This window comes from Rattus rattus, chromosome 1, assembly GCF_011064425.1.
Source record: "Rattus rattus isolate New Zealand chromosome 1, Rrattus_CSIRO_v1, whole genome shotgun sequence".
Taxonomy (NCBI): domain Eukaryota; kingdom Metazoa; phylum Chordata; class Mammalia; order Rodentia; family Muridae; genus Rattus; species Rattus rattus.
Window position 1 is genome coordinate 255,331,158 of NC_046154.1, and position 23,592 is coordinate 255,354,749.

At 49.6% G+C, this 23,592-nt stretch overlaps 2 protein-coding genes across 2 annotated transcripts in view; both read right to left on the reverse strand.

The window, feature by feature from the left end:
- Celsr1 (cadherin EGF LAG seven-pass G-type receptor 1) overlaps nt 1-1,272 on the reverse strand; it is an 86,233-nt gene extending 84,961 nt beyond the window's left edge. The window contains exon 1 of the mRNA XM_032890853.1: nt 1,203-1,272. Within this exon, the coding sequence (XP_032746744.1) occupies nt 1,203-1,272 (70 nt within the window). The remainder of the gene's footprint in view (nt 1-1,202) is intronic.
- Nucleotides 1,273-3,059: 1,787 nt separating this feature from the next.
- LOC116890119 (cadherin EGF LAG seven-pass G-type receptor 1-like) overlaps nt 3,060-23,592 on the reverse strand; it is a 47,131-nt gene continuing 26,598 nt past the window's right edge. Inside the window, exon 4 of the mRNA XM_032890861.1 lies at nt 3,060-3,189. Coding sequence (XP_032746752.1) covers nt 3,060-3,189 — 130 coding nt within the window. The remainder of the gene's footprint in view (nt 3,190-23,592) is intronic.

Genomic DNA, 23,592 nt, shown 5'->3' on the forward strand with positions numbered 1-23,592 from the left:
TTGCTTCTGTTCCCTTTGTGAGGAGCAACAGTGACCCCCCCCCGCCACCGCCCCACAACCCCAGCCTCAAGATGAAGACATGGGGCAGCAGGAATGGTTCCACACATGGGTGCCTTGACAACCAGGCCACATGCTCTGTTCTGGAAAGATCTATGCTCATCTTGTAGACAACCAGCAGGGTACCACAGGGGTCTGCAGCTGCATCTGTTGCTAGGGGACCAGAGGGCAGAGCCGGTAGCCCTTCCCCCCCATCCCCAGCTGGGTCCTGTCTTCCCTGGTCTCTCCTGATCCCCTCCTCCTCCCCTCCCCATTCACTCACACTTTGGGCCTCTTCTTGTTTGGAACCCATGTCCTATTTTTCCACTGCTGTCCTGTGGAGCTAGAGAAGGGGGTCTCCACAAGGGGTCTCTCTCCTACTGGTCCTACTGAATCTTTGCCCCAATCCCAGGCAGCCAGAACTCAATCTACCCCTACTAGGGCCTTATGTCTCTCATCTCCACACACACTTTCAAGCACCCAGATTCTGACACCTGCTTCAAGTGACACTTCTCAGGGAACTCTATTTCAACCTTAGAATCCTGGCTACAATAAGCACTCACCACTCAGAGTCTCTTAACACACTCTTTTTTAACTTAAAATGTCTTCAGGCTCCACCCCTACCCTAGTACTGGGTCACCAATGTCACCAATGCCACTGCCACCACCATCACCACCATCACCACCACCATCACCACCACCATCACCACCACCATCACCACCACCATCACCACCACCATCACCACCACCACCACCATCACCACCACCATCACCACCACCACCACCATCACCACCACCATCACCACCACCACCACCACCATCACCACCACCATCACCACCACCACTGTGCCACTGAGAGGAAGCAGCCAGGCCTCAGCACCAAGTGTCCATCAGGCCATCTGCCATCTCCCTGCTGTGCGTGACCTCCCTCTAGCCTATCCCTCCAGCACCTGCCAGGCAGCTGATCAGCAAACATCTGCTTGCCCAAGAGTCTAGGGCCCGGCAGTAGGCCCCTCCTTCCTAGCCTTAACTCCCACCTCCAAAACACCCACTGAGGCAATTCCTCTTATCTGAACGTGAGAATACACATTCAGGCTCACAGGGAACAGCAGCCCAAGGGTTATTCCTAATAGACCCTACATAGCGTCCATAAGGAAAATGACTCACCATGGGACAAAGGCAACTCCTGGACACCCAGCATGGCCTGATTCCAGTCCTCTGTACCTTCTGCAGACATGCCAGGGACAGAAGTTCCTGGTGGCTGCCCCATTCCTTAGAATACACGGGTGGTGATGAGTTTATATCCACCCAGAGACATGACAATCTTAGGCTTGGTGGCACAGTTCCTCAAAGCAATGGGTGTGGAGTTCAAGAGACTGAACTGCTGCCTGCCAAGCTACTGTGACGATCTCCTGCTATAATCTGGACCAGAGCCCACAATTCCAGAAGGGCCGAGCACCCCGCATGCCACAGACAGCTAGTATGGGCCTCACACATTCAACCTCTCTATGGGAAAATATAGGCTGCAAAATTCCAAGCAGCTACCACATTCTTTACTGGGCAGTCATGTGACTATTAGTGTCAGAGAAGACACTTAGGAAAGTTGAGTGTGCAGACAATCTAATTCCACACTGGGGACAGTTCAGGCTCAGGAGGTGACAACCTGCTACCCATCCTGACCTCTGGTTTGCTCCACAGAGAACCAGGTCAGCTGCCCCAAGCATAAGCCTTAGCCTATGTGCTAAGGAAGTTAAGCATAGTGGTGCCTGGCCTCGCTGGGGTGCAGGGAGAAGTCAGGCATAGAAGGCAGACTCCAGCCCATGTCTGTGCCTGTAGACACCATTCCCTACTGCTACTGCCACGAACGAGCCCACAAACAACATGTGAGGAGACTTCCTACCTATAACTTCTCAGCCAGTACCCAGGCTGCAAGGCTCCCCCAGTAAGTATGGTCTGTGGTTCACAGCAGCAGATCCCTCCTTCTACACCAAGCAAGGTCTTAGCCAGGCTTAGAATCAGTCAGCGAGGAGCACTGTGGGGAGCCTGAAAGTTCACAGCTTCAAATCCACTCGTCCAAACAAAACACCCACTTCTCTCCGTGCTCCTCTGGTTTCCAAGACACGGTCACCTGGTATCTCTTTCTACTCTTAAACTCTTCACGTTGTGAATGTCCCCCAGGATATTAGTATAGGAGGGCTCAAGAAAGACATCACATGATCTAGAAAAAACAACTTCCGGTAGCACAAGAAATGAAACCGAGGAGGCAAGAACGGACATCTTCATTGGTTTTCCACTTAAGGCTTGCGCAACCCCTTTAGGGGTCACATATCAGATATCATGCGTGTCAGATGTTTACATTATGATTCATAACAGTAGCAAGATTACAGTGATTAAGGAGCAAGGAAAATAACTTTATGATTGGGAGTCACCACAGCATGAAGACCTGTATTAAAGGGTCACAGCATTAGGGAGGTTGAGAACCAGTGTTGCTACATGGACTCCAGGAGTCCTCAGGCTTGGGAGTCAAACCCAGCATTAAGTCCACCGGCAAAGAGGTCCCAAAGAGGCCAAATTCAAAGAGATGGACAATAGATGGAGGTTGCTGGGCTGGTGGCTGGGGTTTTACAGTGACAACTGCTATTTGAAACCATGAAGATGAGTATTCTAGGGGTTAACAGACGGACTGGATGACTATGCTGGCTGCACAGCAGTGGTAGTGAACTAAATGTCCTCCAGCCATGCATTCAAAAATGGTTACAGCATGGTTAAGATATGACTCTGTAGGTAATGATGCTCACCACCAAGGCTGACAACCCCAGGCGGATCCCCAGGACCTACAAGATGGGAGGAGAGAAATGACTCCCATAAGTAGTCCTCTGACTTCCTGCGTGCTTGTGCATGTGTGTACCAACCTCACACACACACACATACATACACATAAATGTAATGGGGAAATGGTCAAAGTGGCCAGGCGTAAGTCAAGTAATGTTTATCACTGGTTAACATTTAAAAAGGAATAAGCGACTAGCAGGGGTTGGGGAAGAGGAATGAGACGATGCCTGGAGCCCTCCGCTCGCCTCCCACGCGGATTACACGCAGGAAAGCCCGTGCTGCTTTAGAATGTACCTCTAGAACTTGGCGCCTGCTATGCCAGCTGAGGAGGCAAAAGGATGCAGTGAGTTCAGAGCCCCCTGGCCTTCACAGTGAGCACCAGATCTGTCACGGATACAGAGTGAGCTCCTGCCTCAGAAAGGGAGGGAGAGAAGGCTGGAGAAAGAAGAAAGGGAAAGAAGGAGGAAGGGAGAGGAAGGAAGAAAAAAGGGAGGAAGGGAAGATGAAGGAGGAAGGAGTGAGTGTTCTTTCTGGCTTGACATTTAGAATGGGGCTCCATCCTGAGGTGGAGGCAGCATCCAATTCAAAAGGTGGAACCATCACTTATTCAATTAAAAACTCAGCTTAGGGGGCTGGAGAGATGGCTCAGCGGTTAAGAGCACCGACTGCTCTTCCAGAGGTCCTGAGTTCAAATCCCAGCAACCACATGGTGGCTAACAACTATCTCTCATGGGATCTGATGCCCTCTTCTGGTGTGGCTGAAAACAGTGACAGTGTACTTATATATAATAAATAAATAAATCTTAAAAAACAAAACAAAAAAACTCAGCTTAGGGCTGAGGAGATGGCTCAGTCTATGAAACACGTGCTGTGCAGGCATGAGGACCTGAGTTCAGATCCCTCACAGTCGGGTAAAAAGCCAGATATGCAAGGAGGGGCCCTGGAGTTCAGTGATCATCCAGGCTATCAGAACTGGGGAATCCCAGGTTCAGTAAGAGAACTTCGTGAAAGATAGTTAAGGAAGGCATTTGTGGTCATTCTCTGGGTTCCATGTGCACATGAACACACACACACACACACACACACACACAAACCTGCATATACACGTATATGTATGCATATACACAAGTGCACACCTGCGCATACACACCTGCACATACACATGTGTGTACATGCATGCACACACTGGCACATACACATGTGTATATGCATGCACACACACCTGCACATACACGTGTGTACATGCATACATGCATGCACACAAGTGCACACATGTGCACATACACATGTGTGTACATGCATGCACACACACACAAATAGAGATTCATAATGACTATGTTTAATGCTTGAAATCCCTATCCTACAGTAGCCAGTCTGACCCCAGGCACAGATGCTATGGGCTTAGATACCAGCAGGAACATTCTTATGGAGAAAAAGAACATTCATGAATGTAGTAAGGGTTGATTCCTCAAAAGGTCAAACACAGAATTAATGTAGGACTCCAAGTCCCATTGTAAGGTGTGATTTAAAGGAACTAAAAACACGCAGACACCCGACACATGGGCGAATGGTCATCCCAAAGGCACTCAGCACAACAGACAGAAATGGCCGTTTACACGAATGGAAAAGCACAGTGGGACCCACCCAGGGAAGCTCAGTATGAAAGGGGACGAAGTCCTGAATGTTCTACAATGAAGATGTAGCTCAAACGTTCCTTCTAAACTGAAGGTGTCAGACACAAAAGGTTACATGAGACCCCGGATGGGCATCGCCACAGAGGCCAAGAGCCAGAGAGGAGAGTTGAGGAAGGACTAAAGCCACAGGTCTCTGCTGAGAGAAACATCAGTGGTCTGGACAGGGGTGGACACTAGAGAGTCATCACCTGCTGCTACAGGCCTCGTTTTAAATGGTTGGTTTTACCTCATGTGACTTTGTACAATTCGGTTTTTAAGTTTTAAAAACTTCAGATTTTTTTTAGGTTATTTTTATTTTATGTGCATGGGTGTTTTGGCTACGTGTTATGTCCATATACTGTGCACTTAGTGCCTACAGAGGCCAGGAAATGGCACTGGATCTCCTGAAACCAGAGTTAGAGACGGCTATGAGCCACCGTGTGGGTGCTGAGAATTGAACCTGGGTCCTCTGCAAGAGCAGCCAGGGCTCCTAACCACTGAGCCATCTCTCCACCCTGTTTAGTTCTTGAGGCAGGATCTCATGCAGACCAACCTGGTCTTAAATTTGCTGTGTAGTTAAGAATGACACTGAACTCCAGATTCTCCAGTCTCTAACTCACAAGTACTAGATTATAAAACTCATGCTCATTTTCTTATTTAAGTTATGTTGTATATGTGTTTGAATATATGTGCACAAATGCAGGTGCCCACAGAGGCTAAAAAGAGGCATTAGGTCCTCTGGTCCTAGACTTACAGGTCCTTAAGTCCTCCCTCTACAAGAGCCATCCATAAGCACTCAACCTCTAAGCGACCCCTCCAGTCCCTTTGTAACTATTTTTGAAAAGCTCTAAGTCACAATTATGATTTTGAATACAAATTGTTTTAAGTATGAGATTACCCAAAACTTCCTTAAATGACTTCCTTAAGACCCAGGTGGAGAAGGAAGTCTGAGGAGATAAAGAGGCGTATTGTAAGCAGCAAGGCTACCTTCTCTTTCAAAAGCTGGGTAGCTACCTGCTTACCACTGGGTTACCAAACCCACCGGCAGTAGGAATGCTGGGTGACTGGGCCAAAGCCATCACGATCTGTTTATGTAGCTCACCAGCCATTGTGCAAGAGACCCATAAGCGGGTGCATTCGGTGCCCACAGGGAAGCCACGCTCAGGCTTCTTCAGTTAGAATCCCACGGAGAGTCAGTTGGGGAAGCTTATATGGTCCCCACTTGCTTTATCTCCAGTGCTCAGTGAACAGGACCCCAAATCTGAGTCCCCTAACCTCCCTTTCGGGGGACATCAAATGACACCTTCAAAGGGCAGGGCTGACACTGGGGACTGAGTAACTGCAGGTGGTGGCTACTACGAACATTGCAAAGCACCCCTGGCTTCTACCCAGGACAGAGTACCCACGCCTCTCTCCCGACTGTCACAACCAAAACCATTTCCATTGCTCAATGTACAATGTCTGTGGGGGTAGAATTAGACCCAGCAACCACCCTGCTCTGGGAAACAACAGGAGCAATCTAGCTTCTTCTACCTCAGGCTCTCAGAGCACCCAGAGCCTAGGAAACAGCTGAGCTGGGGGCTCTTGGCTTGGTGCCCCAGATACTGCCAGCCCAGCACAAGTGGGGCCTCAATATCTCCTGGCAACACTGTCTGGGGTTCCCTCTGCCAGCGGGGCCTCAAAGGTGACACTGGCTGGGCCAGTGGGGGGCCATCCAGCTTCATTCCTCCCTGCCACAGCCAGAAAACCACCTTTCTACCTCCTCCTAGTAAAATGGGTGAAGCTCCCCCAGGCAAAGATTAACCAACAATGAGGGCTTAAGTAAGCGCCTGGTTCTAAGCCAGATGACGCCATCCAGCATAACAAGGTGCCCTGAGCACTTGCCAGCGGACAGCCATATGTTCTCCAGTCCCAGACATGCCACCAACCCAAGAAAGCAATGAACAGCAAAGAGGAGAGCTTTTAGACAACACCCTCCCTTCCCCCTCCTCTCCCCTCCATTGCTGGCTGCATTCAGTCCCACAGGGAAGCAGCCTACTCTGGCGTAGGGCTTTAGACTCTGGAATATCCCTGGCTTCTAACTCACCCAGCTATGGTCCTCTTTCATTGAGGAGAGAAAGACAGGTTGAGTTGTGGGGGCCTGAGACATGAGCCCTTGACCCTGGAAATGGTGGTATGGAAGGAACACCAACACCATTAACAACTGCTTAAAAGCCTTTCTCCCCTCCCAGCTGTCACCCTGCCATTTTCTAAGAATCTCACAGAAACCCCTTGTGCAGCCTTAGTGGCTCCTGGTTCTACCTCCTCACATTATGATTCCTTCGAAGGCACCTCTAGGGCCACCCCACAGTTGCTATCAAAAAAGGGAGGGGGGTTTCTTAGCAACCTCTGAACTGTAACTTGAGAGCCATCGAAATGGTACATGTGGCTTAGACACTTAATCACAACTCCCGAGGAGTCCATACCCACAAGTGCTTTAGTGAATTGGCGCTCTCTCGGAGAACCCCACTTCCACGCTCTTTCTAAGTACCCTAAGTACCTCTCATTCTCTTATCCTCCCCTGCTTAAAGTCCCTGATTAAGATATCACTCTTAACCCACAACTCTGCTTTCTACCATCTAATCCAAAATGCCTCTCTTCTCTGCATCTGAACTACATACCCTGCCCGTCATGATGGTGCATGTTTTTAACCCCAACACTTCGGAAGCAGAGGCAGGAGATCAGAGTTCAAGGCCAGCCTGGCCAACCCAGTGAGTTCCAGAACAGCCAAAGCTATGCAGAGAAACCCTTTCTCAAACAAAACAAAGCTCCCACATATCCTGGTATGGCCTGAGTTCAGATTACCTCCCCAAATTAGGAGACCCCCCTCAAGTGACTGTAGGCAACCTGTTACCCACGACACAGTCACCAAGATAGACCTCAATCCTTCACCTGAAATCTGTGGAGAGTCCTGGTGTCCACAGCTCACGTGTCCAGGAGGTGACCAGGTGATTGGTTCTTGAGGGGTCTGACCTCATCAATACATTAACTCATGGGTGGATTCATATTGAATGAACTACTGGAAGGTGGGAGGAGCCACGAGGGTGGCAGGAGCTAGAGGAACTATGGGAAGTGCTACGGGAGCCGTGGGAGGTGGGAGGAGCCGTGGGAGGTGGGAGGAGCCGTGGGAGGTGGGAGGAGCCATGGGAGGTGGGAGGAGCCATGGGGAGGTGGGAATAGCAACAAAAGAGGGACCTGACTGGAGGAAGTGGGTCTTTGGGGTATTTTTCTGAAGAATGTTATCACAAACCAGTTTCCTCTCCCTATCTTTCCGATTCCTGGCCACACAGTAAAGTAAGCGGCCTCCTGCTTCTTCTGCGCGCTCCCAACCGCCATACTTCTGCCTCACCTCAGGCTCAGAGCAATGGATCCAAATGACTCAGAGGTGAAGCCTCTGAAACCAAGTCAGAATAAACCTTTCTTCTTTTGATGCTATTTCTCTCAGGTGTCTGTTGAAGCAGCCAAGGTCTCCAAACACGTTCTGCCTACCACAACAGCAGGTTGCACTGTTACCAGGGCAAATGTCACACAGAGGGGAAAGCTGGTCTCATTGCTCTGGGTCATGTTTTGCTGCCTAAATTTAATTTTTTTCAAAACTCGATTTTGGTTTTCAGGGCTCTGCATCTAGGGGTAATGGGCAAAGGCACTGGATCAGTATCTTCTTGGGAGACACCACCAAAAGTCAGAGAGCAAAAATGCTATCTAGCTGAGACATGCCACCAGCCCTAAATGGCAACAACCAGCAAAAACAGCATCAGAGAGATAAGAAAATTCTTTCCTCTCCTGGCAGGAGCAGAGCAAGACAGCAGACATAAGGAAGAGACAAGGGGATCATAGACCCCTCTTTTTCAAACAGAAGCTCAAGGACAATTGTATTCATGTTCAGAAGATAAAAATGCCAGGATAGGCGAGCCGTAAAACCTCACCAGCTGCCCAGAGGAGAGGATGGAGGGGAAAAGGAAAGGCTACACCGTCCATTACCTAGGGATGCCCAGGACAAGCATGAGGGTCTAACAGCAGCGGAAGGGATCTCAGTTCACAATCCCACAGCCCCGCCCACTTCCTCCAGGATCCCAGGCAAGCTAGCGAAGCCTGCCCGTGCCTCAGTTTACACACCAGCCAAAGTTAGAGGTTTGGCTTTTTCTGCCTCCTGTGAGAACTGCCATGTTTCTGTGACTACCCCTCATCCTCCAACAGCCCAGTGAAGTGCATCAAGCAGATGCTATCCCTGAGGATGAGGTTCACGGGACACAGAGGCTCAGGGTACTGAACTTGGAGAACACACCTCTCCAGAATGCATTCTGTCATGTGCAGTGAGGCCTGTCAGTCTCCAGGTAGCTGTCTCAATTCTGGCATTTCCCAAAGAGAAAGTAATCACCGGTGTACAACTGTAACACATGCAGGAAGCTGCGGGCTTTGCTGTACCAACTGTGTACCTAGCTACAAGGGAAAGGCCAACAGCAAAGGTGACCAGTACCCACAGCGCCAGGTTCCACAGCCAGGTGAGTACAAGGAGCCGTTACTTCAACATGGGGCATCTTGGTTCCCAGAACTGCCCACACCCCTCACCCCAGAAGAGACAAGAAGTTGCCAGGAACCAGCTTCAAAGGTGAAGAGAGGGCACTGGGAACCACAGCTTGCACACAGCTGATCAGCCTGGCCAGTCAGCCCCCATACGGCCTGCAGAGGACAAGATCATTCCTTAAAGCTCAGGTCCCATCATCCTATAGGGACAGATCTTCTGCAGCATCTGGGGATAAGGAGCGGCCATCTCTCCCAGCCTCAAGCTCTCGGCCACCCAGGAACCCTTCAATGACTTCCAGAATACTTTTACTGAGTTCTGTTTTGAAAGGCAAATACTCCTGAGAGACTGTTTTAGGCCCTAACTCCCCACCCTCACAGGTCTGGTTCCATCCCCCAGAGCCAGAGCCAGCAAACCCAGGACACACCTGAAAGCCCTCAGCCCACCCACTGCAGTTCCCAAGTCACCGTGGCTGGGAGAGGTACTGGAGAGAGCACTCACAGACACTTCATCACATGCTGGGGGACTGAGTATCCACAGTGCCTCCTCCATCACCACTGGGGGCATGCAGGTCACCTCCATGACTCCCGGCTTCTTTCAATCTGGTGGAGAAGGGGGCCCACATGGGGTTTTCTTCTCGGGAACAGATCAAAGGCTGGCCCTAGGGTTCCCCCCACCCCCCCAGTTAAATATTTGTTAACAAAATTCCAGACCTAAATTTCAAAAGGCCGATTTTACATGGCATTTGAAGAGTGGTACACACACGTAGCTTTAGATGGTTAACTGCAGATGGTGGAAGAAGTAAGAGGTTGGTTCCCTACCCCCACCCCCACCCCCACCCCCGTGAATGAGGCTCTTCAAGCGAGCGGGGAAAGTGCGAGTTCTAACATACTATGTCTTTAGGGAGGCATGACCGGCTTTCTATGGCCGAGTATTTTAATGTATGTCTTCCAGGCTTCTTCCCCTCCACCAGATGGTGGAATTAGTCTCCCGGTATTCAAAGGCAGGAACAAAAGCCCTTTCCCACCTCAAACTGGTCCTGGTCCTCTAGACAAGCTCCATGTCACAGGGCCTTCTGGGTCCTCTCCCTGGTCTTTGTTGCCACGGGGCTCCTTCCTCATGAAACTAATGAGATGGGCCTATTTTGAGGTCAGCCAGCACAAAGATCCAAGCACGGACTTGGACCCCCTTGTGTGGGCAGAGTGCCCATACCACTCAGCAGCTTCACCCAGCTCATTAGCAGGAATGGAGGAGCCGAGGGAGCTTAGCAACAAAGGAGCGGAGCGCAACCCGGCAGCCAGTTTGTCCCTGTCCACAGTTCACCCCAGAGAACCCAGGTAGCTCAGAGACAGATGGCCAGCAAGGCTCTTCTTCCACGTTCACCCACGTGGGCTGGCGTGGCCCTAGGGTCGCTCTGCTCTCCCAGCTACAGGTTGCTCAGGGCTATGGCCCCAACCTTTGAGGAGAGAACATGCAGAATGGGGCGAAAGGGGGACATCTGCAGCTTCTGAGAGTCAACCCTGGGTAGCCTTTTGGCTTGTTTTGTTTTGCGACTCTGACATTTAGAAGCTTGAGTGACGCTCCACCATCAACTCCAAAGGTATCTACAGTCGCATACCAAAAGGCAGTCTCCTGTCCCTCACCCGTACATGCCTGCTTCTGCTCCAGAAGGTCTGAGAGGTCCTCCCTGATCCGTCTGGCTCTGGGAGGTCCCTTCAACTGTGCGGTCCCTTGCTAAGTCTCCTGTGCCTCTAGCCTGTCCATCCAGACTTGCACCCACTCACACACGTCAGCTTGCAAACCCCTCCAGCAGCGCCTCTCATCTGAGTTGGAACAGATGGAGGAGATTAATACCCAGCATCCTCTTACTAAGTGGATAAAAGAAGATCTGGCAGAGACAAATTGGATTTCCCTCTCAGAACTCCCCTAGGGTCTTGAAAACTGTGGGTTACCTTTCCCCCATATAATTACCGCAGCTGACTACAGGTACGCGCGCGCGCTCACAATTAAAAATTATCTGACGTAAAGTCTTGAAAGATTCTAATCTCCAACCTAAACTCAAAGGAACTCTAATTAAAAGTGTCATCACTCATTAATTCAACAAATATCCTTAGCACTATGTGTGCCAGGTGAGGTGTCAGGATGCCAAGAAGAAGCCTTACGGTGCTGCCCTGAAGATGGCCTCAGCCTCCGGGGGTAGATGAGCCACACAGTTATCTGGTAGGAAGTATCATGGCGGCGGCGGGGGATGGGGGAGTGGGGGTGAGGGAATGAAAGCAAGGGACTGCATGCTAGTGGGAGGTGAGGGACGCTAGAGAGGCTAAGTGGGCTGTTGGGAGGGTACCCAGGATGCACGTGGGAAGTACGGAAGATGATGCTCTTAGTCTCTCTTCAGTTGCATGGAAGGACACCAGGGGTGTGGGCCGCAGCTGGGTGACAGGGAGTGGGATCTATGCTGTGAGAGCAACTAACTAGTAGCAGCATAAACTAGTCTTCCAGACAGAACCGAGAGATACACAGCAAACCTATGTATGCCCTCCCCACTCAGCCTCTCGGGAACATGGGGACAATCTGGGAACGACAGCCCCACTCAGAAGCCCAGGCATTCTGCCTTAGAGTCCCTGGCTACACGGCCCACCCACGGGCTCCAGGTGTCCATGAACCGTGTTCCTGAAGAGGTGTATGCAGATACCCATGTGCACGCCTGGGCTGGAGACTGATTCCGCCCGGGCCTGAGAAATCGGACGATGTCACGTGGGACGGGCCATGGGTTACAGAAGAAACGAACACCCCATCCCAGCTCCACACAGCAAACCTTGCAGAAACCATTTTCTTCAGATCAGTGAGTGGATTCCATTAGCAAGCATCACTCAGAGCCAAGGGGCAAGACAGGTAGGTTAGCCAGGGCCTCAGCGGCCACGCCTACAGCAACGCAGCCACGCCTATAGTCAGCCTGGTCACGCCCACCTCAAGGTGGCCACGCCCACAGCCAGGCTAGCCAAGCCATTGCCGTTTATAAATACAAACAGGATGGGCAGTGTCAGCCTCTTTGTTCTCACTTTCAGTTTTCACCTTCCCGTACATTTTCATTGTTCTGTATCTTGAACCAACAAATGGTTGCTGTCCCCAGTTCCTCCAGCCTTTATAGCCAAATAACCTGGCTGGTAATTACATGGAGACCATTTCTTCCCACTTCAGTGGTATGAGGGGCACCACGCCTGCTGACCACAGTGTGTTTACTTATTAACTCAAGCGAGGCTTTCCCACCCTCTGTTCCAGGAGGAGGGGGCGGAGGGGGGGAGTACAACTTAACACTTCCAAGTATTTGCTAAGAAGCTGAAGAAGCCTGAGCACACACGTGTGTGCAGGTACCCCTTCCAACTGCTTGGACCCCAGTGAGTACAGGGGCTCATGACTGTCTTCAATTCCATGATGAGACAGAGTGACACTGGGGCAGTCTCAACTCTACCAGGAAATCTACTTTTTTCTATGGCCTCCACATTGCAACAACTGTGAACCTGCATGGCCCAGCCCAGCTCATTGTGAAAACTAGGCCTGCCCAGTGTCTGAGCCTCCACTTTGCAGTGGTACCCACCACCCACAGGACTGCAGACAAGTAGCCCTGTGCAATACCCTGGCAAGAATTAAGCGAGTGGCTCCAGAGGCTGTGGAGAAATGCTGCTTCCTGGCTTGCTCTCCAAGGCTCTCTCTCAGCTTGTGTTTTATACAGTCCAGGACACCTGCTCAGGGTGGGTATTGCCTGTAGTGGGCTGGGCCCTCCACATCAATTGTGAATTGTGAAAATGCCTGCAGAATTACCTACAGGCCAATCTGCTGAGGACGTTTTTCTCAGCTGGGGTCCCCTCTTCCTTCCAGGACATACACAGCACTGCAGTCAGGACACACAATCACTCGCCAGCACTGCAGTCAGGACACACAATCACTCGCCAGCACTGCAGGAAGCCTAGCAGCTACCCTGGGCAGCTTCCCAGGGATATTTCAGAGTGGCTAATCCCTTCACATATGCATCTGACACATGTATCATAGGACGCTGAGCTGTCTCCCATGCCTCCACACATGTAGTACCAGTCATACACCCTACCCACGATGATAGCAAACTATCTCTAGCCTCTGTCAAGTATCTCTTGGCAACAAAATCACCCCCATCTAAAACCCACCAGAGACAGAGATGGAACCAGCCTGGGTGCCCATCAACAGAGAAGTGGACAATGAGAGGAATGGATAATATCCACGACAGAAATTTAGCCAGCCACAAATAAAAAAGAAATTATGAAAATTTCGGGACAATGGTTGGACCTGGAACTTACATTAAATGATATTTACTGCACTTTCTCTTTCATACATGGATCCTAGCTTCGAAGTTTGAGCGTATTTCTGTGAGACTAAGTGCAGACAGAGGCCATAAAACAAAAGGGAAACCATGGGAGAGGAAAAGAAGCTTTAAGGAAGGGGAGGGGCGGAGGAGGACAGCAGAGTAGCTGTGGTGTGAAAATGGAGAGAGGACTGCTGGGGGCAGAACAAGCACTTGAAGCCAGAGGAGGGCAGGGAAGGAGGGCCAAGCAGCAAACACATAGTAGGTCTGAACAAACCAACACACACACACACACACAGTAGGTATCCACATGCCATAAGGAGACCTGCCACTTTGTATGCTAATTTAAAATAAATTAATTTAAAAAAAAAATACCGAATGCTAAAGTTACCTACCTCCCCCAAAAAAAACCTATGTATTTTAATTTCTTGTAAGCTGTCAAAAAAGAATAAAGTGAAAGCTGCTATTTTTAATATTCACAGGGGGTTGGAGAGATGGCTCAGCTGTTAAGAGCACCGACTGCTCTCCCAGAGGTCCTGAGTTCAATTCCCAGCAACTACATGGTGGCTCACAACCATCTGTAATGAGATCTGATGCCTTCTTCTGGTGTGTCTGAAGATAGTGACAGTGTCCTCATATACATAAAAATAAATACATAAATAGAGTTTAATATTCACAGGTAAAGAGGCTCTCTGGGTTTCCCCTTCCCTGACAGATGCCCTGCAATGGGTGGTCAGCACTGAGTTAAAACACAGCTGGGGCCCAGCTGTCAGGACAGCAGGCTGGACCCCTCAGAGGTGGAAGGGACACAGGTGACAGTAAGGGGACCAGTAACACACTCCCACCCTCAGCTATAGACCGATCAGGCCTCAGGTCCCTCCTCCTAGCAGTCCCAGGAAGATGAGGTAGGTCCCCATGTTTCCCTACCAACCCAGTTTCAAAATAAAAGTTACAATCTCATTAGAAAATGAGTCCTTGGGCTTAGCTGCACCTGGGCGTTACTCAATTGACACAAAGAAACAAGAGGAAAACCTGTAGGGCATTAACTTTGTAGCACCTGCCTGCTTACTTTTCTTAGGTCTGCTTCAGTCCAACCATAGACAAAAATTACCCATTATTTTCCTTAGAAAGTTGGCCCCTTGGTTTTAAACTAATGGCCTGTGCCGTTCTCACCCGAAGGCATCTTTATCCAGACTAGAATGAGGTGCCTGGGACCACAGCAAAGGATTTAAAAGCAGATAGATGAGAAGGACACTGGAGATATTCAACATTTTTCTGGGTGGGAAACGAAGCCCAGAGCTGGATGCTTATGGGTGCAGCATTTGGCTAGCATGCACCAGGCTGTGGGTTCAATCCTCGGACTGAAAGGGTCTGTCTGTCTTACTCACTCTTTGCTGCTCTTATAAAACACTGACCAAAAACAACACGGAAGGGGAAAAAAAGGCATTACCTGGTTTACAGGCTGATTTGCAGGCACAGTCCACCAACAAAGGAAATCAGGACAGGAAATCAAGCAGAAACTGAAGCAGAGACCATAAAGGAACGATACTTACCAGCTCACTCCCCAAGGCTTGCTCTATCTGCTTCCTAATAAAGCCCAGGCCTGCCTGCCTAGGGGTTGGCACCGCCCTTGGTGGGCTGGGCCCTCCCATATCAACTAGCAACCATAGGCAGGCCCACAGGCGAATTTAATGTGGGCAATTCTTCAGCTGAGGGTGCCTCTTCCCAGGTGACCCCGGTTTGTGCCAGGTTGACAAAAACTGACCATCAGAGTCTGAACCTAGTGGTTCTCAACCCTCCTGATGCTGCCACCCTTTGCTACAGTTTCCTCATGCTGTGGTGACCCCCTCAACCACAAAATTGTTTTTGTTGCTACTTCATAACTGTAGTTTTGCTACTGTTATGAGTCGTAAATATTTTTGGAGACAGAAGTTTGCCAAAGGGATCGCAACCCATAGGGTGAGAACCACTGGTCTAAACAAAATCTTTTTCTACCAGGCCAAGGCACCACCATTGTTCTCTTCCTACGTTCACTGTGGGAAGTGCTGGGGATACTTCATATAAAATCTGCTGGCCACTGGTACCTGTTTGGGGACAATATGACACAGTGGTCATAGGGAACAGGAATCACCTCCTCCCATAAGTACCCAGGTATATGACATTCCAAAAGTAACTACCCCTAGAGACTTCACTGTGGCTTCAGGAGGGTCTGCCAGTCTAAGTAAGGGTTGAACCTACCGCAGACAGAAGGGGCTACGGCGCTACCAAGCTCACATTCTTCCTCTGAGGGATTCATCCCTTTTCTAGCACATCTCCGATATGAGGAGGAAAAGGCGGGGGTGGGCACAGCCTCGGCTCCTGAGCCTGCCACTGACACTTTAAGGAGACCAGAGACTCCATCCAGGAGGAGGGCTGAGCATTGGGAGCACTCTAGAATGCTCCGGTATGGCGTTCTTTCATACTTTCAATAAGACGCACCTGGGGATGCTGCAGGAAAGATCTAGATCTGCTTCAGCACAGCATGTGCCTGAGCAGGTCAATCTACAGTGGGGTCTCCCAGGCAGGAGGATAATTAGTTACTAATCTCAAGGCGGGACATTTCGGCACAGCTGCCAAGTAGTGAGAGCACTGGGCAGAGTAACCATGCCATGCTTGCTGCCATAGCAACCAGAGGCAGAGGAAACAGAGCCTCCCCTGGTGCTTTATGCCCTGTGGTGAGTGCCAAGGAAAGAGAGAGAGGCTCTGGCATCTGTTAGCAGCGACACAGCTCGCTGTGACGAATGATGTAGCTTCCCCTCTCTGGATCTCAGCAGCCTTAATCCTTGCTTGTTCGAAATGAGCCTCCGGTCACAGCCCAGTGACTAGCTCAGTTTCCCAGGCTGTGCTGGGGTCCTGACACTCCCAGCCACCCCTCCCAACTGCTTCAGCGGCTGATAAGCCTAGAGGACTGGGAAAAGCACTTAGGTCCCAGCCCATTTCAGCGGCTACAGGCTGTCCATACGAGCAATTCAGCAAGTCCAATCCCCTGCATTCCTGTCCTCAGAGCATGTGTGTTCATGTTCTATTCAAAAGCGGGTTGCAAATTTCTAGGAGTTAGGCCGTGTTTCTGTGGAAGTCGTAACGGGTGCTGGTTACATCTGCCACCGACCTGCAGTGTGGTTTGTGAGGAAAGGGAAGCAGTAGGCAGGGAACTTGCATGATGGTGGTCACCCACGGAGGAGTACACACCTGGGGTCAATGCAGCAGAAAGCACCCTGACCAGAGCCCATGCTAGAACTCACATTTGTTGGTGGTTGCTAGGAACCGTGCCGTGCTAGTTTGTTTCTGTTGCCGCGATCGACACTGACCAAAAGCAACTCAGAGGAGAGTTACTTTGGCTTCTAGAAGTCAGTTTATCAGCAATGGAAACCAAGTAAGGAATGCGAGCAGAGACCTCGGAGGGACACTGCTTACTGGTATGCTCCCAGACTCAAGCTCAGCTACGTTTTGGTTGGTTGTTTTGTTTTATTTTCCTCAAGACAGGGTCTCGCTATATGGCCCTGGCTGTTCTGGAACTCACTATGTAGACCAGGGTGGCCTTGAACTTACAGAGATCCACTTGCTTCTGCTTCCCAAGTGCTGAGATAAAAGATATGCACCACTTCCCCCAGTCAGCTACCTTTCTTATACAGCCCAGGACCACCACCCAGAGACTACTGCCCGCAGTGGGCTGTGACCCCTACATCCATCAGCAATCAAAAAATGCCCCACAAACCAATCTGAAGAAGGCAGTCGCTCAACAGAAATTCCCTCTCGCCAGGTATATCTAGGTCTGCCTCAAGATGATAAAAGGGGTCAAGAGGACTACGGCAAGGGACCAGACTCTACAGATGTCAATGACCCTGACTCACTAGAATACTTGGCACCTGTTGGAATTTGAGAGAAATCTCCCAGTGGAAGGCAATGGTATCCCAGGCCCCGTGTGATCTCCATAATTATAAAACTATAAGAACACAGAAAATAACGGGAGAGCTGGGGACACAACTCAGTCCTTAAATTCTTACCATTCAGTCATGGGAAGCTGAGTTCAAATCCCTAAACCCACTTTGAAAAGGCCTGGTGTGCTGCCAACTACTTTCATCCCAGTACTCACGAGGCAGAGGCAGGCAGGTCTCTGAGTTCGAAGCCAGCCTGGTCTACAGAGTGAGCTCCAGGACAGCCAGGTCTACACAGAGAAACCCTGTCTTGAAAACAACTGCCCCACCCCCACTCCCAAAGAAAACCCCTCAGAAGCCAGAGATGTTGGGACCCCTGGAGCCAGAGTTACAGGCAGTTGTGAGCCACCTGACCTAGAGGCTCTGTGGATCCTATTCAGAGTGGTGCATGCTCTTAACCACTGTGCCGTCTCTCCGGCGACCATGACTTATTTTGGATATTAGCTAAGTGTCCTGTGATCCTGCTCAGTACAGTAATTATTTGCATCGGATGCTTGCTTACTCTTTGAGTCTGTCTTTCTTTGTACATAGCTGAGGCAGGCAAACCCAGGATCCTGCTTGGTTCGGCTTATTCACACAGGGCCCTTATAAGAAAGCACTTAGCAGTCAAGGACGGACCTTCACCCTGCGTGCCGTGTTCAAGCCCAACACACTCCACTCTGAGCAATGGAGTCTGTTCTTTTCCCCTCAATGATGATCCGATTTGGATTCTATTCTATCTTACTCAACTTTCCTCTGGAATGAGATTTGGAAGGCTGATCTGGCCTAAACTGGTTCGGGGTGAGGCACAACCAGGCAAACTGTGTCTCCCCAGAGTGAACTTTTAGAGAGACTCTCTTATTTAACGTCTCACAGCTCTGCAGGACTAAGTGTGCATATATTTAAACTCAGGTGCGTCATGGGGAGGGACATGAACAACTTCCTCTGTCCATCAAATAGATAACCATCCAAACTATGTTCCTAGAAACCAAACTCCCCATAAGAAGATGCCCCAGGCGACAACCCAGGCCTGGAATGCCATCAACCATGCTGCCTGCTGTTCATCTTGACAATAGATTTCTGACCTGGACCTCGGCTTTCCTTGTAAAATATCCTCTGTGGAGTCCTTGCATAGCTCCAGGGAATTGACCTGACCAGGCACAGGAATGAAGACAGACAACCATACTCAGAGAAAATGGCATCAGGGAGACCGGAGTCTGATAGAGAAATCGCAGCACCCGAGAAGCTCAGCGTGCTGGGTATATAGAGTGGAACAGGGAAGAGGGGCAGACAAATGGATGAGGAAGCAGGAGCTATGGTATACGACTGGAGGCGGGTTGTACTAATCTCTGTAGGAGGAGTCTCTGGAGGGCAGCTGTCTTCAGGCCATAACCATCTAGGCGGGGACAAAGTGATGGTGGATACAAAGGGATAATGGATACAAAATGATCATAGACACATTCTACACCTGCCAACATCCCCACACCGACCAGAGCAAGGCTCCACATCCCTCTGAGCCTCAGCCTCTGGGATGGAAGGAAGGCTCTGCCATTTTCCCATGAGTCTGAGCCTATGCAGGCTTTCACCGGATGGTGCCTGTGTGAACCATACACATAGGCTCAGGACTTTGCTCGCTCAGGAATTCCTGGAAATCTCAAAACATCGCACTCCACATGTGCCTTTATTTTATTCTGGAATCAGACCAAAACCTAGAAACGCCCAGTCCGCCCTGACCCACTAGTAACACACTGTATCATCTGTGAATAAGAATAGTATTCATTGAGTAGTGGTGCAAGCCTCATCTCCCAGCACACAGGAGGCAGAAGCAGGTGGGTCTCTTGAGGTCAAGGCCAGCCTGGTCTGCAGAGCAAGTTCCAGGACAGCCAGAGCTACATAGGTGGGGGGAGAATAATAGTCTTCTTTCCAAAATTTACATCTATTTTTTTTAATTGTCTTACTGCATGGACTAAAACTTCCAATCCAACCACAGTGACTCTGAGATTCGGTAAAAAGTCTGGCAAACAGTAAGAATTAAAGAAATAGTGACTGAAGAAATAGCTTAATTTTTCCTGAGGTTACAGAAATTATTATTGACAACTATTGTTAACAGAGTCTCTGGGCAAGAGTAGCTCTTGCCCTGTGTAACAGCACATGACTGTGATCCCAGTACTAGGAAGGCTATGGCAGAAGGGTCCGGAGTTCCAGGCCAACCTGAGCTACATAGGGAAACCCTGTCTCAGAGGAAGTGGGGAGGGAGGGAGGAGAGGAGGGAGCAAGCCTGGATTTTAAGCACCTTACCCCTGCTTATCATATGAAACTGAGTATAAGCCTACATGACCTAACAGGTAAAAATAAAACAGCTGACCACAAAATAAGAAAAACAAAATAAAATAGATGAAATGAAGAAAAGGAATAAAACCTGTATCATTTAGAGTCAGTTTGGCAGCTGTCAGGAACAAATCAATTTGGGGAATTATTTAACTAATAAGAACTTGATACAGGGGTTGGGGATTTAGCTCAGTGGTAGAGCGTTTGCCTAGCAAGCGCAAGGCCCTGGGTTCGGTCCCCAGCTCCAAAAAAGAAAGAAAAAAAAAAAAAAAAAAAAAAAGAACTTGATACAAAGGCTGAGAACAAAATCACCAGACAAAGCACCAGTGGTTTCTAACCCCCACAGAGACTGGAAAACGTGATTGAAAAAAGAAAAGAAACCATAAAAAGAAGAGGAGTCCCTTTTATTTATTTATTTTTATTCTTTTTTTTTTTTTTTGAGACAAGATCTCTCTATGTAGCTCTGGCTATTCTGGCTATCCTGGAGCTGGCTATGTAGACCAGGCTGGCCTTGAACTCACAGAGATCCACCTGCCTTTGCCTCCCAAGCGCTGGGATTAAAGGCGTGTGTGCCGCCATGCCCAGCAAAAAGTCCCTTCTACAAGAGTAATTGAGAGTCATAGAATTCCTAAGAATAAGACCAAACAGAGAACATGGTTAATTTTAATAAAGTACACAAAAGACAACAATAAGACAAAGGGCTGAGAGACGGCTTTGCAGGAAAGAGCCCTGGCTGCTTTTCCAGAGGACCTGAGTTTAGTTCTCAGCACCCAAACGGTGACTCATAAGCAGCCATAACTCCATGTCCGGGGGATCTGACGCCATCTCCTGGTCTCTTTGGGAACTGCATGCATATAGTGCACATACATACAAACACATAAAATAGTATCTTTTTTTTTTTTTTTCTTTTTTTTTTTTTGGAGTTGGGGACCGAACCCAGGGCCTTGGGCTTGCTAGGCAAGTGCTCTACCACTGAGCAAAATCTCCAACCCCGTATTTTTTTTTTTTTTAGGACGATATAAACTGGGCATGGCCATCCACACCTTTAACCATGCACTTAGGAGGCAGAGGCAGGCAAATCTCTGAGTTTGGGGCCAACCTGATCTACATAGCAAGTTCTAGGCGAGACAGTATGACCTCATCAAGAAAGAAGGAAGGAAAGGATGAAGGAAGGATGGAAGGAAGGAAGGAAGGAGGAGTGAGGGAGAGAGGCAGAGAGACAGACAGACAGACAGACAGACAGACAGACAGACGATACATACCATGCTTCTAAACAGCAAAGGTATTTTGGGAAAGAGCTCATTTGTCCCCAGAGGGTAGAAGCTGTTTACAGCCACTGTAACAAATTGCCAGAGACTTGGTAGATTAGAACAGTAAATTCTGCTAGCAGAGAGGCTGAAAGGTCTGAGCTCAAGCTGTGGGTAGGGGTGGCCTCTTTCTGAGTCTCAGAGGGAGTCAAGCTTTTCCTCCTCTGGTGGGGGTCAGCAGTCCTGAGCATTCCTACTCTCAGCTCATCCTCACAGAGCTTCTCTTCTCTGTTCCAGACACACACACCCTCTCTCACGACACGCACATGTACACGCACAGGGCAGGGTACACACAGGACCTCAAGCAAGTACTTTGGGAAGGTACCTCACAATTAAGCCCCGCCCCCACCCATCTCTTCCTTAAAGACAGTGTTTCTCAACCTGTGTGGGGGTCACCTAAGACCTTCGGAAAACAGATATTTATCTTGCAATTCATAACAGTAGCAAAATTACACTTGTGATGTAGCAACATAAGGACCTATATTAAGGGCTGGAGAGATGGCTCAGTAGTTAAGAGCACTGACTGCTCTTCCAGAGGTCCTAAGTTCAAATCCCAGCAACCACATGGTGGCTCATAACCATCTGTAATGAGATCTGATGCCCTCTCCTGGTGTGTCTGAAGACAGCTACAATGTACTTATATATAATAAGTAATTGCTTAAAAAAAAAAAAAAAAAAGGACCTATATTAAAGGATCTCGGCATTAGGAACATTGAGAACCACTGCTTTAAGAAGCCACTGGACTTAGGGCCCACCCTCTTCTGGGATGATCTCCCCTTTGGATCCTCAGCTTAAACCCATCTTCGAAGATCTCTTTTCCAAAAATGTCTCATTCAAGTTCTGGGCTTGTGCACTCACTCTTCCAGCTGCCACCCACATGATCCTAAATCCAGTGCTGTTCTCCCAGAAGCCTCCGGGGGATTTTCTGAATCCAGCTTTACAGGTGCTTATCAGAAAGCGGCCACAGGACAAGCCTGAGAAAAATAGAGCAGGGCACAGGGAGCCCAGGGAATGTGTTCCTCAAATCTGCTGGAATGTCAACAGAAGCAAAGGCATCGTAGCACTGTGGGGTGGCAAAAAGCACCTCTGTGAGATGTCTTCAGTGCCTGTGGAATGCAGTCTGTGATAAAAGTGGCATTTTAGTTGAGGGGGCGGGGTGACTTCTCATAGAACTTACAGAACTTAGATTGTCATTTCCCATCAGTGTTCTTAAGTTAACTCCATAGGGGAAGGAGTCACCGTGATGCCAAGAGACTTTAAGAACAACATAGGGGCGCTGGAGAGGTTGATAACCACCATTCAGTAGTTAACCCCCAAACCCAAAGGGCCAAAGCAAAGCAAGGTTGGAGTCAGCTAACCTCAGAGGAAATCAGTCTGAAAAGCAGCCCTACCTGAGGCAAGCAGAGACACGTGGGGAAGGGCTGTTCACCAACTGACAAGGCAGGAGCAAGCTGGAGAGGGCATATGGATACGCTTAACTGACCGCGACAGGAACGTCAGCGAAGCGTTTTCAGAAGACAATTAGGCGATTTGATTCAAATCTAAACACCATGCGCCCACAGCCCACAGAGCAGCAAGCAAACGACTACACATGCATCCTCAAAAACACTGTGGTGTAGGTATGGAGAGGCCTTTCCCAAGGAAAGTTACTTTGTTACAATACAAAAAAACACCTGCGGTAGAAACCCAGCCTAAACCGCCATCGACCTCCGCCCTGAGCTAGGTAGCCCATGGTGACTGCTGCTGTGCTATGTCAAGGCAGCTCCCACCTCCACCCTCACCCCGACTCCCACAAACTACGGGTCATTCCCAGCATCCCTTGCCACTAAGACTGCAAGCATCAGGTGCCAATGGCCTTGCCAGCTGCTGGCTCAGCCAGTTCCCTCTGGATCCTTCAGACGAACAGGGCTTAAACCTTTCTACTGCCTAAATAAAATAAAAGAAAATAAACATCCCTGCTAAAGACAAACAAACAAAACCACTCCCCCAAACCACGCCTCCTCTTCTCCTCCAAACCCACCAGCCTCCGGGGTGATTATGGTTACCCTGTGGCCTCCCTCTTCCCCGGAACACCTATCTCCCCCAACTCTGAGTCAAAGCACAGTGACCTCTCCTAGTAGCCCACACAGGGCCTTCCCAACCCCAGTGGTCTCTTAAAAGCTGGGCTCCCAGACCAGGGGCCCAGCCAGGCCTGGTGCTGCTCCACTGGATGACCTTTCACACGAAGTTGCTGACGGGCCCCCTCCCCCCCAAGCCCCAGATTCCATTAACAGCAGTGGCGGTAACCATGGAAACAGGCAGCCGGTGCGGGGCGATAAATGGTTGATGGGTAACCACGGGGACAATGACAGAGCTTCTGTGCTTATTCAGATGACCAGAGTCCTGAATGGGAGCCAGCACAAAGGCCAGTGGCAAAATGACAGGGGCTTCAGGGGCTTCTAAAGGGGGCGTAAATGACACCCATAACTTGTCACAAAGGAATACAGGCCAGTGCTGGCCCACACCTGTGTTTTTTGATCTTCTAGAGAGTTTACAACAATGTCTCAGCAGGCCTCTGTCAGATGCCATTT